We start from the raw sequence: 19,764 nt of genomic DNA, 5'->3' as shown, positions 1-19,764 counted from the left end.
CAGGGCCAGGGATGTCTCAGATCGTGTCTTCAGGATCCTCAAGGGGGACAGGGGCGCAGCCAGAAGTCGTGGTGCACATTGGTACCAACGACGTAGGTAGGAAAAGGGGTGTGGAGGTAATAAACGAGTTTAGGGAGTTAGGCTGGGAGTTAAAAGCCAGGACAGACAGAGTTGTCATCTCTGGTTTGTTGCCGGTGCCACGTGATAGCGAGGCTAGGAATAGGGAGAGAGTGCAGCTGAACACGTGGCTGCAGGAATGGTGTAGGAGGGAGGGCTTCAGGTATTTGGATAATTGGAGCGCATTCTGGGGAAGGTGGAACCTGTACAAGCAGGACGGGTTGCATCTGAACCAGAGGGGCACCAATATCCTGGGAGGGAGGTTTTCTAGTACTCTTCAGAACGGTTTAAACTAATTTGGCAGGGGAATGGGAACCGGATTTGTAGTCCAGCAACTAAGGTAGCCGATATTCAGGACGCCAAAGCATGTAGTGAGGCAGTGGGGAAGGGAACACTGACAAAGGAGAGTACTTGCAGGCACGGAGATGGGTTGAAGTGTGTATACTTCAACGCAAAAAGCATGAGGAATAAGGTGGGTGAACTTAAGACATGGATCGGTACTTGGGACTACGATGTGGTGGCCATCACGGAAACATGGATAGAAGAGGGGCAGAAATGGTTGTTGCAGGTCCCTGGTGATAGATGTTTCAATAAGATTAGGGAGGATGGTAAAAGAGGAGGGGGGGTTATATTGTTAACTAGAGATAGTATAACAGCTGCAGAAAGGCAGTTCGAGGAGTATCTGCCTACTGAGGTAGTATGGGTTGAAGTCAGAAATAGGAAAGGAGCAGTCACCTTGTTAGGAGTTTTCTATAGGCCCCCCAATAGTAGCAGAGATGTGGAGGAACAGATTGGGAAACAGATTTTGGAAAGGTGCAGAAGTCACAGGGTAGTAGTCATGGGTGACTTCAACTTCCCAAACATTGAGTGGAAACTCTTTATATCAAATAGTTTGGATGGGGTGATGTTTGTGCAGTGTCTCCAGGAAGCTTTTCTACGACAGTATGTAGATTGTCCAGAGGGGAGGCAATATTGGATTTGGTACTTGGTAATGAACCAGGGCAAGTGATAGATTTGTTAGTGGGAGAGCATTTTGGAGATAGTGACCACAATTCTGTGATTTTCACTTTAGTAATGGAGAGGGATAGGTGCGTGCAACAGGGCAAGGTTTATAATTGGGGGAAGGGTAAATACGATGTTGTCAGACAAGAATTGAAGTGCATAAGTTGGGAACATAGGCTGTCAGGGAAGGACACAAGTGAAATATGGAACTTGTTCAAGGAACAGGTACTACGTGTCCTTGATATGAATGTCCCTGTCAGGCAGGGAAGAGATGGTTGAGTGAGGGAACCATGGTTGACAAGAGAGGTTGAATGTCTTGTTAATAGGAAAAAGGAGACTTATGTAAGGCTGAGGAAACAAGGTTCAGACAGGGCACAGTCAACTTGTCAGGACTGCCCATCAAGACCAAAATGTGTAAAGTCCTGATCCACGAGTTGCTGTTTGCTGGTGACACTGTGCTGACGTCCAATACTGAAGTTCACACTGTCTCTTCTGGGCCTGAAAGGAATTTGGACTGATGATCAGCATCAGAAAGAGCAAGGCTATGGGCCAGGATATAGACACTCCACCTTCCATCAACATTGACAACCTCACTCTGGAGGTCATTGGCAGCTTCACATACCATGCGTCACAGTCCCTCGATGCCTAAGTTCGCACCGTGATTGCCAAGGCCACAGGTGTCATGTCAAAGTTGAGGCGGCACATGTGGACTGACAGCAAATTAATTGAAAATACAAAGCTCCATGTATACCAGGCTTGTATTTCTCAGCACCTTCCACTACAGTACTGAGGCACAGTCAGCTTATGCAAGCCATGAAAAGTGGCTGAACAGCTTCCACTTCTGCCAAATCAGATGAATATTGGGCATTTCCTGGCAGGGCAGAGTGCCAAATATGTACATCAACATGCCCTCTTGCATCAGTGGCAATCTAGTTGGCTGAGTCATTTGAGACAAATAGATAGTGATTAAGTCCCCAAAGACGTGCTCTACGGTGAACCTGCTATTGGCACAAGCCAACAAGTTGTCCACAACTGCGATACAAAGATGTCTAAAAATTGACCAGGATCAGAGTGGATGTATTGTCCTTTCTGTTGACAGGTGGACCTGGAGATAACAAACAGTTAAGACGGGTGTGGAAGAGGCAAAGACACAAGAAATGAGCAAATAGCAGAACAGAGAGCCCAGCGGGAAAACAAAACATCCATTGACGTCTTGCCAATACTATTCACATGTGGTGGCTGCAGAACAGACATTGCGAGTCGGCCTCAACCGCACAACGAACAATGTTCAAACCAGAAGTGACAGACACCCCGGACGCAGTCCATTGTCTCCCGAGACAGATGGATGCCTAACTACTGCTAGCTGTGGGCTACAGTAATATTTGAGAATTGATTTTCACCTTGAGGGAGGATCAATTGAGTGTTTGATGACTAATTTTTAGTGAATGTCAAGGTGCTAGTTATTGATAACAGTGACAAAAAAACCCATGACGTTTACTAACTCTACCTGCTGAAAGAAGGTCAATTCAAGGTCAGTATGTATATTGCCTAGGGATTTTTTCAGAACGTCCCCTGCCCCCTATTGACCCTGGAATTATGGTCAGTTTTTGCACCCTTCCTAGGAGATTACATGTCATTATTAGTCATTATTACATATCATTACATGATGATCCAGGCGTCATGAGAGTGGGGCAAACTTGTTGGATGAGCTGGATAAATGTTAAAATCATGGCTTCTCCAATAGATGAATGTATGGACTTCAGCAATGGAACCAGCAACAGTGGGAATTAGCATCTGCTTGAGCAGAGGTGGGGGGGGGGGGGGGGGGGGGGTTGCCATGGAAGAAAAAGATTTAAAATCATAATCAGGAATGTGAGTTCTTGAGTAAGAAAGGACAGCACACCAGTGTACACTACATGAATAAATTTTATTTCTTTGTTGGTAGCTATTTCTAAATAGTAAGAGAATATGTACACTGAGTGACAGGAGAAATTGTACATTTAACATCCGCTTCCATATAGATGACTGAAGCACGATAGTAAATGTAGCTCACGCTGCCTTTAAGCCACCTTGGCGAGTTTATAAACTAGAAACAGCAGATAAGACACTTTCTGCAAATATATAATCTCAGTTGAGTCATATATATACACATTGTGCAATAAATAATTATAAAAACATAGGCTTTAAGAATATAAAATCAAAGGGTCAAACACCTAATTTGTACAAAACTTTGGATATAGCAACTTGCAATACAGGTTCAACTGGAGCTAGTAATTCCAGGCTACAAGGTAGAAAAATGCTATGATAAATACTGCAGACTTTTAATTAATTTTTAGAGCACAGGATGTCAACGCCCATTGCTTGAAGTAACTACTCACTCATTCTGGGAAAGGTTTCCATGGGGCTCTACAATGAATTCCCACCTTGTTTCTTTATCTTATCCCATCTTTTTTCTTTCACAGAAAGAAGGCACATTGTATGTAAGTAAAATTACTATTAAGTGGGTGGTGGATCACGGTCCCTGTGAAGGAGAAAGTCATGTCCACACCAGCTGGATATGGCCAACAGATTCACTCAGATCAAACCTCAACGTTCAATCATTTTGATAAAGGTCTGATTGGGAGGTGAGAACACAGGTAGTATTAATACTTATATCAGGTGTGATACAGTCACCATCCTAAAGAACTAGGAAGTTTTGTTATGAGCATCTTGTCTGATACCTTTTGACTTGGGGATGGAATAATTGTGGAGCTGGAGGACTAAGCTGTTAATACAATGTTAATGGCCTCAGCTTGTATCTGCAACCAACTGAAGCCCTGTTGGATATTGCAGACGGCAAAGGATTCTGGGGGCTGTAGTCTTTACTCTCGGGATTTAAATTCATGAATTGCACAAGTTACTTATGGTTGAAAGTATTAAATCATAAACTAGTTTGGGGCTGGCTTAAAAACGCAGTGTCCTCAGGATTGCAAGTTTTGAAACCAATCGTTCAAACACTTGTCATTCCGGGGCAGTTTGTTTCAATTTAGATCATTAGGTAGACAAATGATAATTTGAAAATTCCAGATGTAAAATCTCTTCTGTGACAGTCAGGTGACTTTTCTACAAATGTCTTTGCTGCAGAAATGCAAAGTCTAACATATCAAACAGCATTCCTTTACATTCTCCCCAGAGTTTCCATAAAATCCTGATGACACTCCGTAAGTTTATTGTGTATTTGTTTACATGAATGTGTGTGTCATTTATAAATGCTGGTGGTTTCTTCCTCTCCTTCGTCTCTGTCCCAGTGGCCAGCCTGAATCCCAGGGAAGATCAGATTCCAATAGAATTTCCATTTGTTTGTCAGTTCTGGGATGGGAAACATAAAACAACCCAGTCCACCTTGAGATCTGCCCAAATACTAAACCGTGCTGGGGAATCACGTCTCTCCCCTTCCAACGAGCAGGTTGCCGTTTTGAAGGTCCAGTGACAGCGTTACATAATTGTTGCAACTATGGAGAAGGCCACATCACTGAATCTGTTAACAACGCACAGTGCAACAGCCACAAGGAAATGTGGAAGGGTGGGAGACACAAAACAAAAAATGATTGTACCGGAGGACAGCTTGGGATATTAGGTAAATTTAAAAATCCCTGGAAAGGCTCTCTCCATTTTCTCATCCATCACAATAAATGACAATCGGCAATTTCAAGTTGAGAGCAAGTAGTCCCAACAGACCAGTTTTTGGATCAAATAATAATTTGACTTCTCTATTTTCTACTATGAGCTTTTTGGTTCAAAGTAAGTTTCGCTTTATGCTAGAAAGCCCTACTTGCTCGAAAAGACTACATTCCCCAGAATTCATTTCTGCAATATATATGCACAGTAAAGTGCACAACTTTTGTTTTGTCCCCAACAATGACTGGAAGGTTCCAGATTGTGTGACGTTATTTGCGTGTGTGTGTATCCTGTTATTTGCATGTATGTACATCGTACACTCGAATGCACTCCTGGCAACTGACATAGCAGCACCAGTGGAATATGCAGTGACATTTTTCCTTGCGTTTCTCCGTCCTGGTGTTATGTCCACGACCACAGCAGAGTAAGTCACAGCCGTCGATTCCGTGAGAAGTGACGTTGCAAATCCTGTCCCTGGTCCCAAAGGAGCCCGTCTCCGCGTTTGGTTCGCAAAAGTTTGGCGAATTTTCATAGTACACAAGATCACGCTCGGTCGGGGGCTTGAAGAGCTCGTATTTAGCACGGAGAGTCTCCACCCAACCCCGGGACTCTCTGTGCTTCTCCACCACCATCTCGGATGCGCTGTCGTATTTGTCCTTCAGATAGTCCCCGATGACCCGGAAATCAGGTTGTGCCCACCAGCATGTCTTCACCTCACAGCTCCCGGACAAACCATGACACTTGCATTTCAGGTGCATGTGATCCAGTATTGACTGCAACAGTAATCAAGAAAAACAATTAGTGAACATTAGTTTTCTGTTATATCTATACACTTCTTGCATAAAGAAGTTCTTTAATATCAACTTACCAGATATATTACATAAGAACTAAGAGCAGGAGTAGGCCATCTGGTCCCTCGAGCCTGCTCCGCCATTCAATGAGATCATGGCTGATCTTTTGTGGACTCAGCTCCACTTTCCAGCCCGAACACCATAACCCTTAATCCCTTTACTCTTCAAAAAATTATCTATCTTTATCTTAAAAACATTTAATGAAGGAGCCTCAACAGCTTCACTGGGCGAGGAATTCCATAGATTCACAACCCTTTGGGTGAAGAAGTTCCTCCTAAACTCAGTCCTAAATCTACTTCCCCTTATTTTGAGGCTATGCCCCCTAGTTCTGCTTTCACCCACCAGTGGAAAAAAACCTGCCCGCATCTATCCTATCTATTCCCTCCATAATTTTATATGTTTCTGTAAGATCCCCCCCCCCCCCGCATCCTTCTAAATTCCAGAGTACAGTCCCAGTCTAAACAACCTCTCCTCGTAATCCAACCCCTTCAGCTCTGGGATTAACCTAGTGAATCTCCTTTGCACACCCTCCAGCGCCAATACGTCCTTTCTCAGGTAAGGAGACCAAAACTGAACACAATTCTCCAGGTGTGGCCTCACTAACACCTTATACAGTTGCTGCATAACCTCCCTAGTTTTAAACTCCATCCCTCCAGCAATGAAGGACAAAACTCCATTTGCCTTCTTAATCACCTGTTGCACCTGTAAACCAACTTTTTGTGATTCAGGCACTAGCACACAGCACACCCAGGTCTCTCTGCACAGCAGCATGTTTTAATATTTTATCATTTAAATAATAATCCCTTTTGCTGTTATTCCTACCAAAATGGATATCCTCACATTTGTCAACATTGTATTCCATCTGCCAGACCCTAGCACATTCACTTAACCTATCCAAATCCCTCTGCAGACTTCCGGTATCCTCTGCACTTTTTGCTTTACCACTCATCTTAGTGTCGTCTGCAAACTTGGACACATTGCACTTGGTCCCCAACTCCAAATCATCAATGTAAATTGTGAACAATTGTGGTCCCAACACTGATCCCTGAGAGACATCACTAGCTAGAAACACCCATTAATCCCCACTCTTTGCTTTCTATTAATTAACCAAGCCTCTATCCATGCTACTACTTTACCCTTAATGCCATGCATCTTTATCTTATTCAGCAACCTTTTGTGTGGCACCTTGTCAAAAGCTTTCTGGAAATCCAGATATACCACATCCATTGGCTCCCTGTTATCTACTGCACTGGTAATGTCCTCAAAACATTCTACTAAATTAGTTAGGCACGACCTGCCCTTTATGAACCCATGCTGCGTCTGCCCAAGGGACAATTTCCATCCAAATGCCTCACTATTTCTTCCTTGATGATAGATTCCAGCATCTTCCATTACATCTATTAACATTTCCTGTGTTCAAAACTTTACTTCTTGATAAGTTCTAATCATGCTTTTGAATCAACATTTTCCAGTCTAAGTTCATTTTTTCACATTGATAATGGCACCTACTCTATTTAAACTTTTTACACTGTAATTCCATCCTCCCACCACTGCTAGCACTGTAATGTCTCAAAGATACAGCCCCCAGCATTGAGACTCCTCTAATTCCAAAATCCCAGTAAATTCTGTTACTCAATTATAAATTGCAAATCAAAAACAAAGCATTGCATGAAATAACCACAGAATATGTGAGTTTAAAATGGGTATTTAATTATCTATTTATATCCTGGCCCAAAATCTGCTCCCAGGGGAGGTTTAAAAAAAATTAATTTATGGATTGTAGGCATCACTGAAATACATTTATATTTCCCATCCCTAATGTTCTAATCTGCAGCAGACCTATGGGATGGACCAGTTAGCCTCCTCCTCGTGAGCCTCATAGAATACGAGCTTCCCTGCTGAGGGGTGGAGGCCCATTAGCGGAGTAATGGGCTCGAGCATAAAAGCCGGCCCAGATAGGAGCTGAGCATGTGTAATCCCTGCTGGGACGAGGAGTGCACTGTGCATATAGTTCACTTTGTAACAAAATACGTTTCTTAATGCCTCTCATTTTGGATTCCTCTGTGGCCACTAAATCTAATTAACTCAGGAGGGTTGTGGACAGCTGAGGTCTTGGAGCTCTGAAGACCTTGAGACGGTACATCCGCAGTGCTGTTAGCAAGTGAGTTCCAGATTTTGATTCAATAACAATGCAGGAACAGTGACATATTTTCAATCAGGATGGAGTCTGACTTGGATGGAAACTTGCCAATAGTGGTTTTCCCATCTGTCTTCTGCCTTTGCCCTTTTAGGTGATAGAGCTTGTGAGTTTGGATGTTGAAAGAGTCTTGGTGAGTTGCTGCAATGCATCTTGTAGATATTATACACTGCTGCCAATCAGTCAGGCTGCTTTATGCAGAATGATGTTCAAATTCTTGGGGGCTGTTGGAGCTCCACTCAGCCAGGCAAGGAAAGTGTATTCCATACATTCCTGACTTGTACCTTGTAGATGGTGGACAGGCTTATGGGAGTCAGTTACTCACCACAGAATTCCCAACCTCTGACCTGCTCTTGTCGCCACAGTATTCATATGGCTAGTCCAGTTCAGTTTCTGGTCAAGGGGAACCCCAAGATGTTGATGGTGGAGGATTCAACAATGTGAATTCTCTCTTGTTGGAGATGGCCATTGTCCTGCATGATTGTTCCTTGCTATTGTTAAGGCCAAGAATGAATGTTGTTGAGGTTCTACTGCGTACAGGCATGAACTGCTTCAATGTTTGCAAATGGTGCTGAACGTTATGCAATCATCAGTTACCATCCCTATTTCGGACCTTATTGTGGAGGGAAGGTTATTGATAAAGCAGCTGAAGATGTTTAGGCCTAGGACACTACCCTGAGGAACTCCTGCAGCGATGTTTTAGGCTGAGCTGATTGGCTTTGCACTAGGTACAACACCAATCAGTGGAAGGTTTTTCCCCTCGATTCCCTTTCACTTATTTATGCTCCTTGAAGTTGCGTTCAGTCAGATGCTGCCTTGATATCATGTGCACTAGCCCTCACCTCACCCTCAGCTCCAATGTCCATGTTTGGACTAAAGCTGCAATGAGGTTTGAAGCGGAAGCCACTCTGCATGTCAGTGTTCAGATTGTTGCTGAGTAAATGCTGTTTGATAATACTGTCGATAGGCCTCCCATTCCTTTCGCTGATCATTCAAAGCTGACTGATGGGGCGATAATTGGCCAGATTGGATGTGAACAGAAAATACCTGGGAAATTTCCTAGATAGATGCCAGTGCTGTAGCTGTACTGGAACAGCTGGACAATGGATGTGGCTAGTTCTGCAGCACAAGTCTTCAGTACTACAGCTGGGATATTATCACCTGGAGTGACAGGGCTTGGCTGAAGACTGGCATCTGTGATGCTGGGGTCCTCAGTGGGGGACAGAGATCAATAGGAACACAAGAAATAGGAGCAACAGTGGACCATATGGCCCATCAAACTTCCTCCACCATTCAATACAATCCTGGCTGATCTTAGGTCCTGGCTGATCTTAGGCTTCAATTCCATTTTTCCACCCAGCCCCATATCCCTGAATTCCCCAAGAGACCAAAAGTCTGTCTATCCCAGTGTCAAATGTATCAACGCAGGAGCAGCCACAATCCTCTGGGGTAGAGAATTCCAAAGGTTCACAACCCTTTGAGTGAAATAATTTCTTCACATCTCAGTCCCCTTATCCTTAGAATGGCCTCTGTGTTCTAGATACCTCAACCAGGCGAAACAATCGCTCAGCACCCACCCTGTCAAGCACCTTCATAATCTTGAACGTTGCAATGAGACCATGAGGGCGAGTTTCCGGCCATGTTGCACCTGCCGCAAAGCCCTCTATGTTAGGAAAATTCCAAGAGAGGCCTGAAGCGGGATTTGCACCAGGCGCAAAATAATTCGGAATGTTCCCAGGCCCACCCAGCAGTCATAAACTGGTTCATGCCCAGCGAGGGGGCGAACCGAATTACCAAGAGCCTTTGGCTTTGATCTTTAAGTCATCTTTGTCTACAGGAATAGTGCCAGAAGACTGGAGGATAGCAAATGTTGTCCCCTTGTTCAAGAAGGGGAGTAGAGATAACCCCGGTAACTATAGACCAGTGAGCCTTACTTCTGTTGTGGGCAAAATCTTGGAAAGGTTTATAAAAGATAGGATGTATAATCATCTGGAAAGGAATAATTTGATTAGAGATAGTCAACACGGTTTTGTGAAGGGTAGGTCGTGCCTCACAAACCTTATTGCGTTCTTTGAGAAGGTAACCAAACAGGTGGATGAGGGTAAAGCAGTTGATGTGGTGTATATGGATTTCAGTAAAGCGTTTGATAAGGTTCCCCACGGTAGGCTACTGCAGAAAATACGGAGGCATGGGATTCAGGGTGATTTAGCAGTTTGGATCAGAAATTGGCTAGCTGGAAGAAGACAAAGGGTGGTGGTTGATGGGAAATATTCAGACTGGAGTGCAGTTACTAGAGGTGTACCACAAGGATCTGTTTTGGGGCCACTGCTGTTTGTCATTTTTATAAATGACCTGGAGGAGGGCGTAGAAGGATGGGTGAGTAAATTTGCAGATGACACTAAAGTCGGTGGAGTTGTGGACAGTGCGGAAGGATGTTACAAGTTACAGAGGGACATAGATAAGCTGCAGCGCTGGGCTGAGAGATGGCAAATGGAGTTTAACGCAGAAAAGTGTGAGGTGATTCATTTTGGAAGGAATAACAGGAAGACAGAGTACTGGGCTAATGGTAAGATTCTTGGCAGTGTGGATGAGCAGAGAGATCTCGGTGTCCATGTACATAGATCCCTGAAAGTTGCCACCCAGGTTGAGAGGGTTGTTAAGAAGGAGTACGGTGATTTAGCTTTTATTGGTAGAGGTATTGCGTTTCGGAGCCATGAGGTCATGTTGCAGATGTACAAAACTCTGGTGCGGCCACATTTGGAGTATTGCGTGCAATTCTGGTCGCCGCATTATAGGAAGGACGTGGAAGCATTGGAAAGGGTGCAGAGGAGATTTACCAGTATGTTACCTGGTATGGAGGGAAGATCTTATGAGGAAAGGCTGAGGGACTTGAGGCTGTTTTAGTTAGAGAGAAGAAAGTTAAGAGGTGACTTAATTGAGGCATACAAGATGATCAGAGGATTGGATAGGGTGGACAGTGAGAGCCTTTTTCCTCGGATGGTGATGTCTAGCACGAGGGGACATAGCTTTAAATTGAGGGGAGATAGATATAAGACAGATGTCAGAGGTAGGTTCTTTACTCAGAGAGTAGTAAGGTCGTGGAATGCCCTGCCTGCAACAGTAGTGGACTCGCCAACACTATGGGAATTCAAATGGTCATTGGATAGACATATGGACGATAAGGGAATAGTGTAGATGGGCTTTAGAGTGGTTTCACAGGTCGGCGCAACATCGACGGCCGAAGGGCCTGTCCTGCGCTGTAATGTTCTATGTTCTATGTTCAATCATTTGGATTTATTTTAATATTTAAAATCAGCTTGACCTGAATTTTCCGGGAATGTTCAATGTTCCAACCTGCCGGCGTGATGACACTCCAGCAGGAATCACTATTGGTTTCCACAAAAAGAGACCAGATGTGGTGACCACGCCAGTGGAGCATCTTGAAGGCCATTGTCGCCCATGGATGGTCAGGGACCCCGGTGCCCTTGCAGTGCCAATCTGGTAGTGCCAACATGGCGATGGGGCATGAAGGGGCAGGGCCTGAATGGGGTGGGGCTAAAGGGGTGACGCATGTAGGGCCCCAATGCCAGTGACCTATGTTCGGGGGATTCATGCCAGTGATCCTTATTCATTGTTGGGGTTGGGGGTGGGGTGTGGGGGGTGCATGCCATCATGTTTAGGCTCCGGCCCTCACAATGATGGCGCAAAACACATCCCTTTCAAAAAAATGGCAAACTGTGGGAAGCTCTCGTCAGGAAAGCTGCCTGTGCCTGCCTGTGTCTCTGGAGAGAAACACATCAGTTTTCTGAATGAACCTGACATTTTTTGGTCGATTTTGCCCCACATCGCATTCTTCTAAACTCCAGAGAAAATAAACCCAATTTATTCCATCTCTCAGTTACCTCTCTCATCATAGGGACCAATCTAGTGAACCTTTGCCATACTCTAATGTAAATATATCTTCCTTAAATATGGAGATGAAAATTGCACACAGTATTTTATGTGTCATCTCACCAAAGCCTGTACAATTGTAGCAAGACTTCTTTATTCTAAATACTGCAATCCCCTTACAATATAGGCCAAGATTGCTTTCTGAATTACTTGCTGCACAAGCATGCTTGCGTTTTGTGTTTCGTACACATGTTCACCCTGGAATCTCTGAACATCAACATTTACAAGTTTCACAATTTAAAGATATTCTGCTTTTCTGTTCTTACAACCAAAGTAAATAACCTCACATTTCTTCACATTATAATCCATCTTCCATCTTGTTTTATTTAAGTCATGAATGGATCTTTCTTGCTGTGTTTTTAATTTTCAAAGCAATGTAATTTTGTTGAACATTTTGAATTGTTTCTTCTGATGTTTCCCACTGTGTAATACATTTTTGTCTATTTATCCAATCAGCCCTAGCCAGCTCTCCCCTCATACCAATGTAACTGGCTTGGTCACCTTGTAAACATTTCTCTGCAATAATGAGCAGATCTAAACCATTTATCTCTATTGATGCCATTCGCCCATCTATCCTATTGCGAATGCTCAGTGCATTCAAATAAAGTTACTTCATTTTTTTAATGACTATTCCCTATGTGGCCCTTTCTCTCTGCTGGACTGTTACCGTTCAACTCTCCATTCCTTGCATCTTGTCTTTACCAACATCATTATACTTTTCTGGTCCCGCAAAGTTTTATCTTTGTATTTATAACTCTCCCTTCAACTGAACGCACTCCCCCTCTGTCAGTTTAATGCTATTATTGCCTATTTTGACCTTATTTGCTGGTGCGCTGTTGTGTCTGTCGCTCCGTCACAGTCTATCATCACCCGCAATGCAACCCTACACTATTGCCTTATCCTTTCGCTTTAACGTTCCAAATCTCCTCTCACGTAACCCTCCCCCAACATCCCCTCACAGGCCCCGCCCCCACCCACCCACCCACAGGGCACCTCTTTACAGCCCTAGTTATAAAACTGACCAGGACTCTGGCACCAGTCGAGTTCAGGGAAGGCCATCCCAACGGTACAGCTCCTTATTTCCCCATCACTGGTGCCAGTGTCCCATGGATCTAAACCATTTCTCCCACACCAATGTTTGAGCCACAAATTCAATTCACTGATGTTATTTACCCTATGACAATTTTCTCGTGGCTCAAGTAGTAGAACATAGAACATAGAAAAATACAGCGCAGAACAGACCCTTCGGCCCACAATGTTGTGCCGAACCTTTGTCCTAGATTAATCATAGATTATCATTGAATTTACAGTGCAGAAAGAGGCCATTTGGTCCATTGAGTCTGCACCGGCTCTTGGAAAGAGCACCCTACCAAAGATTATTACATATGTTTTTTCTGTTTTAATTCAACGCCTTGCTGCTCAAATTCCCTCAATGGAATCTCCTTCTTAATCCTACTACCTATGTTCATTCTTATCCACATGCACCATGGCAACAGGATTCTTCTTCTTCCAGTCCATTTCTCTCCTGCCTTAAAGAGATGTCCTTATCTCTGGCACTGGGCAGGCAACACAGCCTTCAGGACTCATTCCCCCCAGTTGCAGAGAACAATATGTATCCCTGTACCACATTCCCTTTTATTCCGTCCCCCCCCCCCACCCCCGTCCCCCTCCACCCCCCCTCCCTCCGCACCACATTACCATGGTCAGATTGCTCATCTATCTTTCAGTCCCTGCTCTCATCCACACAAACTGCAAGAACCTCAAACCTGTTGGACAATTGCAGGGGCTGGTGCTCCTCCAATGCTGCCTTCTGGGTCCCCACTCCTACTTCACATACACACCTTCCTATCCCTGACCACGGACTAAATCAGACGTACCTAATCTAATGAGTGTGACTGCCTTCTGGAGCAAAATATCCTGTTAGCTTTCTTCCTCCCTGACGCATCACAGTATCTGAAGCTCAGACTCCAGTTCATCAATTCTAAGACAAAGTCCCTCGAGCTACAGACACTGTAGATGTGTTGTGGGGCTTATGAAGGTACCCACCAGAACCCACATACGACAGCTGCAATACAGCAACTGCCTGCCATCTTGATGTGTTTTATTTAACTAATTCGTTTTCAAGTTCAGAAATATCACTCAACCATTATCTGTAGTTATATTAAGTCGTTAAACTAGTTATGCACTAAATTTAACAAAATACTTATATCTCCCCAGTATTGATTTAACTACAGTCTTAGTTTAGAGGAATAAAACCTTAAAGCTCATTAATCAACGATCTGCCCTTCTAATTAACGCCTTCACTCATCAGCTACTGGAGGCTGAAAGAAGGTGTAAAACGCAGCACTTCATTCCCCTCTGTACCAAATTCCCAAGTTAGCACCCGCTCCTCGTTGCACACAGGCCTCCTCGTTGCCACTCTGTGCTCCCACTCAGGACTTTTAGCTGAAGATTATTGCAAACGCTTTAAACCTTGTCTCTGCCATTGCCTGCTGGGCTCTGTCATTACTGAGGGTGTGGGAGATCCATGAGGAGTCGCCTCGTCCTCCAGTTTGTTTATGCACAACCATTCAGACTGGGTGTTAAGGGGCTGCAGATCTTTATTATTTAAATGTTTTCTTTTGGCAACATGCCAAATGTGCTAACTATACATTCATCACTTCAGCTATTACCCTGATCCATGAACTCTAACCTGCGCTGCTAAAAGGACCTATGTCATCCTTAAATACCTGTTTCCTTCTGACATAAGATATGTACCAAAGACTTTAGTTTGACATTAAGCTAACTGTATCCAACAACCTGATCTGTGGGTCACAATCCAAACTACTAACTTGCTTAAAGGCCATTGAATGATACAATGCAGATAGCTTTGCATCTTGACTTAAAGTCTTCCTTTACTTTCTTTTGCTGAAAGATCACAGGCAGAAGACAAATGAGCCCCAGTGTTGTCTTCTGACCTCAATAGTGCAACTTCACAGCGGGACAAACAGGGGGCACAAGAGGAACACTCTGCAATGCTGGTCTGCGTGGCAGTCGAACCAACAGTTCGTCTGGCACTGCCAACCCTCACTCAGCCACAACTCGGGTTGCCAACTCTGGCTGGACATATTCCAGGAGATGTCATCACATGCCCTTCCACCTTTTAGCTGTCATTTCCCCAGACTTCTACCATTGGTCACCTGCCATGTCAATCGTCACAGAGCCCCGCCTTCCCACGGCTTTTCAATGTGTCTAGGCTTCGGATTTTGGAAATCTGGGCACCCTATGATTTCCAGATGTTTGATGTTATTTTATAGCTAGAAAACTAAAACATTCTACAAAAATACAATTTTTAAAAAATTACCAATGATTTTTCTCCTGGCGATGCATCTTTATGTCCTAGAGACCCCAGCCCAATCCTGAAGGGTTGGTAACCCTAGCCACACCAGATAAATTTAAGAGATTTTTTTTTTAAATTTAAAGTACCCAATTAATTTTTTTTTCCAAATAAGGGGCAATTTAGCATGGCCAATCCACCTCGCCTGCACATCTTTGGGTCATGGGGGCAAAACCCACACAAACACAGGGAGAATGTGCAAACTCAACACGGACAGTGACCCAGAACCGGGATCGAACCTGGGATAGCAGTGCTATCCACTGCGTTACCGTGCTACCCTGTAAGAGTTTCTTAATCCAGCATCGACTAAAGGCCTTATTGCTTGAGACCAACATGCATAACATTTTCATGTGCGCAGCTGCATGCACGGATCCTGGGAAAGACTAACAATACTTGAGAATGAAACATTCTCCATAGAACCACACAGAAATAGAACCATGGAATTCCTACAGTGCAGAAGGAGGCCATTCGGCCCATCGAGTCTGCACCCACCCTCCGAAAGAGCATCCTATCTAAACCCACTCCCCCAAACACCCCCACCTGCCTGCAACCCCACCCAACTTACTGTGGGGCAACAAAATTGCCCCAGACACTAAGGGGCAATTTTAGCGTGGCCAATCCACCTAACCTGCACATCTTTGGATTGTGGGAGGAAACCGGAGCACCTGGAACAAGAATATCTTTGGCATAACATGGTTTCGTTGAACAGGAATGAACTACATTAACTGAATGTGAATTCTATAGAAATGTTCCTCTGCATTTCTGCAATTCTTCTGGACAATGTGTAACGACCACTTTCCTTGCGTTGTTTCCATACCACACATGTCACATTTTCCACTGTCCACATTTTCCACTGTCACATTTTGGCCGAGTTCATGACCACCCAAGAAGCCACCAGTATCAGACTATCATGGGTCAAAGAAAGCAATTGAAGTGGAAAGAAAACAGTACTCAGAAAAAAACAGAGATCAAATATTCCATATGGTGTATATAACAGACAACCAGTGAATTATTTGAGGAAAGAGCGAGCAATGTTTGATTGGATAGCTCTTTCATCGGGTCTACACAGGCACAATAGGTCAAGTAGTCTCTTCTACTTTAAGGTTCTTTGTGACCTCCCACTGGATACTGATATGGACTCAAACGTCTGACAGTGACATTGCAACAGGCACACATACAAGCCCCAATCGAACAATCCAAATGAATTTGTTTCATGGTGACATGTCAGTTAATGTTGCAAAGAATGGATTCAATGAGCTGAATGGCCTTTCCCTATTCCATTCTTGGATCACTGAATCACTTGTTTCTGTTCCGAAGCTGACAAAGAGTTTGCCAACCTGAAGTGTTCAGGTTCATCAGGATACCATCAATAATGGACAAAATGCACGTGATAGCAAAACAAAGCAAGAGAATAAAAACACTGGAAATGCAAATAGCAGAAAATTAACCTATTTTGATATAAATTGGCCTTTCCTTGGATTGCTACATTGCCGTGGTGGAGAGACTTAAACGATCTGTTGTTCCCAAGAGAAATGCCGTCAGGAGACCTAAGCTCCTGGTAAGGCTACCCTTGACTGTAAGGTCAGAGGGGGGGGAACCTGATAAAGCGCAATCCAAAACAAGTCCTCAACGGCAGATCAGGTGGCAGATACTCTGTGGTATCAAAGGTTGCGGTGGCAGATGAAGCCTGCAGCAGTAGGGAGACTCTCAGTTGTTGAGATACCCTCACCACTGGAACTGGACCTACCCCTTGTCAAGGACCGTGAGCCTGTGATATGCAGCGGCATACCACGTTAAAAGGTGTCCTGCACCACGCGTCTACCCGGAGGAAACCAATATGAAAGGACAAAATTCCTTGAGGACAACTGATGGCAAGAGGAGTGCCAGAGAAGGAGCCTGAGATCTAGAGTCCACTCCCGGAAACATCTGCCAAGTGTGCGGTCGAACAGGGCTCTAGGATTGGGCTCATCAGCCGTATAAGAACCTACAGAACCCATGACCAATAGCGCAGGGTTTCTTAGCTGGACAAGCATAATCATTAGCGAGTGGTCACCGAAGAAGGAGATAGGAAATATTTGATTTTCAGAAAAGATGTTGATTGGAAATATTTGATTTTTAGAAACAATGTAGTAATAAAGTACTTGTAGTAGCTTTAAATTTGGTTTTGATCAACATATAATGTGCACCTTTGTACAAGAATCTTGCTTAATGTAACCTTAGGAGATGCAGAATGTTGCTTATAATTAAATTTCCACAAAATGGATCACAGTTGGTACCTGCAATTAGAGATTAGCTTTGGATCAATGGTAGATTCTCATTTGAGTAAGTGTATTGTGAGTTCAAATCATATTCCAAGACTTGAGTGCAGAACCTCACTTGGCATTCCAGTGCCGCGTTGTACTGAGGGAGTGCTGCAGTGTACTGAGGGAGTGCTGCAGTGTACTGAGGGAGTGCTGCAGAGTACTGAGGGAGTGCTGCAGTGTACTGAGGGAGTGCTGCAGTGTACTGAGGGAGTGCCGCGTTGTACTGAGAGAGTGCTGCAGTGTACTGAGGGAGTGCTGCAGTGTACTGAGGGAGTGCCCTACTGTACTGAGAGAGTGCCACGTTGTACTGAGGGAGTGCCGCAGTGTACTGAGGGGGTGCCGCGTTGTACTGAGGGAGTGCTGCAGAGTACTGAGGGAGTGCTGCAGTGTACTGAGGGAGTGCTGCAGTGTACTGAGGGAATGCCGCAGTGTACTGAGGGAGTGCCGCAGTGTTCTGAGGGAGTGCTGCAGTGTACTGAGGGAGTGCCGTGTTGTACTAAGGGAATGCCGCAGTGTACTGAGGGAGTGCCGCAGTGTTCTGAGGGAGTGCTGCAGTGTACTGAGGGAGTGCCGTGTTGTACTAAGGGAGTGCTGCAGTGTACTGAGGGAGTGCTGCAGTGTACTGAGGGAGTGCTCCAGTGTGCTGAGGGAGTGCTCCAGTGTGCTGAGGGAGTGCTGCAGTGTACTGAGGGAGTGCCGCAGTGTACTGAGGGAGTGCCGTGCTGTACTGAGGGAGTGCTGCAGTGGACTGAGGGAGTGCTGCAGTGTACTGAGGGAGTGCTGCAGTGTACTGAGGGAGTGCCCTACTGGACTGAGGGAGTGCTGCAGTGTACTGAGGGAGTGCCGTAGTGTACTGAGGGAGTGCTGCAGTGTACTGAAGGAGTGCCGCAGGGTACTGAGGGAGTGCCGCAGTGTTCTGATGGAGTGCTGCAGTGTACTGAGGGAGTGCCGTGTTGTACTGAGGGAGCGCTGCAGTGTACTGAGGGAGTGCCGTGTTGTACTGAGGGAGTGCTGCAGTGTACTGAGGGAGTGCCGCAGTGTACTGAGGGAGTGCCGCAGTGTACTCAGGGAGTGCTGCAGTGTACTGAGGGAGTGCTGCAGTGTATTGAGGGAGTGGTGCAGTGTACTGAGGGAGTGCTGCAGTGTACTGAGGGAGTGCTGCAGTGTAGTGAGGGAGTGCTGCAGTGTACTGAGGGAGTGCCGCGTTGTAATGAGGGTGTGCTGCAGTGTACTGAGGGAGTGCTGCAGTGTACTGAGGGAGTGCTGCAGTGTACTAAGGGAGTGGTGCAGTGTACTGAGGGAGTGCTGCAGTGTACTGAGGGAATGCTGCAGTGTACTGAGGGAGTGCTCCAGTGTACTGAGGGAGTGCTGCAGTGCACTGAGGGAGTGCTGCAGTGTACTGAGGGAGTGCTGCAGTGTATTGAGGGAGTGCTGCAGTGTACTGAGGGAGTGGTGCAGTGTACTGAGGGAGTGCTGCAGTGTACTGAGGGAGTGCTGCAGTGTACTGAGGGAATGCTGCAGTGTACTGAGGGAGTGCTCCAGTGTACTGAGGGAGTGCTGCAGTGTACTGAGGGAGTGCTGCAGTGTACTGAGGGAGTGCCGCCTTGTACTGAGGGAGTGCTGCAGTGTATTGAGGGAGTGCTGCAGTGTACTGAGGGAGTGGTGCAGTGTACTGAGGGAGTGCTGCAGTGTACTGAGGGAGTGCTGCAGTGTACTGAGGGAGTGCTCCAGTGTACTGAGGGAGTGCTGCAGTGTACTGAGGGAGTGCCGCAGTGTACTGAGGGAGTGCCGCCTTGTACTGAGGGAGTGCCGCCTTGTACTGAGGGAGTGCTGCAGTGTACTGAGGGAGTGCTTCAGTGTACTGAGGGAGTGCTGCAGTGTACTGAGGGAGTGCCGCAGTGTACTGAGGAAGTGCCGCGTTGTACTGAGGGAGTGCAGCAGTGTACTGAGGGAGTGCCGCAGTGTACTGAGGGAGTGCTGCAGTGTACTGAGGGAGTGCCGCAGTGTACTGAGGGAGTGCCGTACTGAACTGAGGGAGTGCAGCAGTGTACTGAGGGAGTGCTGCAGAGTACTGCGCGAGTGCTGCAGTGTACTGAAGGAGTGCTGCAGTGTACTGAGGGAGTGCTGCAGTGTACTGAGGGAGTGCTGCAGTGTACTGAGGGAGTGCGGCAGTACACTGAGGGAGTGCTGCAGTGTACTGAGGGAGTGCCCTACTGTACAGAGGGAGTACTCTACTGTACTGAGGGAGTGCTGCAGTGTACTGAGGGAGTGCTGCAGTGTACTGAGGGAGTGCCGTGTTGTACTGAGGCA

The 19,764-nt window shown here is 45.5% G+C and overlaps 1 protein-coding gene across 1 annotated transcript in view; it reads right to left on the bottom strand.

The window, feature by feature from the left end:
- Positions 1–3,027: 3,027 nt before the first annotated feature.
- Positions 3,028–19,764, bottom strand: part of wnt3 (wingless-type MMTV integration site family, member 3) — a 174,717-nt gene continuing 157,980 nt past the window's right edge. Inside the window, exon 4 of the mRNA XM_072486989.1 lies at positions 3,028–5,549. Within this exon, the coding sequence (XP_072343090.1) occupies positions 5,070–5,549 (480 nt within the window). The 3' untranslated portion in view covers positions 3,028–5,069. The remainder of the gene's footprint in view (positions 5,550–19,764) is intronic.

The sequence above is a fragment of the Scyliorhinus torazame genome, chromosome 21 (assembly GCF_047496885.1).
Source record: "Scyliorhinus torazame isolate Kashiwa2021f chromosome 21, sScyTor2.1, whole genome shotgun sequence".
In the NCBI taxonomy this organism is placed as follows: domain Eukaryota; kingdom Metazoa; phylum Chordata; class Chondrichthyes; order Carcharhiniformes; family Scyliorhinidae; genus Scyliorhinus; species Scyliorhinus torazame.
This window is presented reverse-complemented; position numbering and strand designations above follow the sequence as displayed.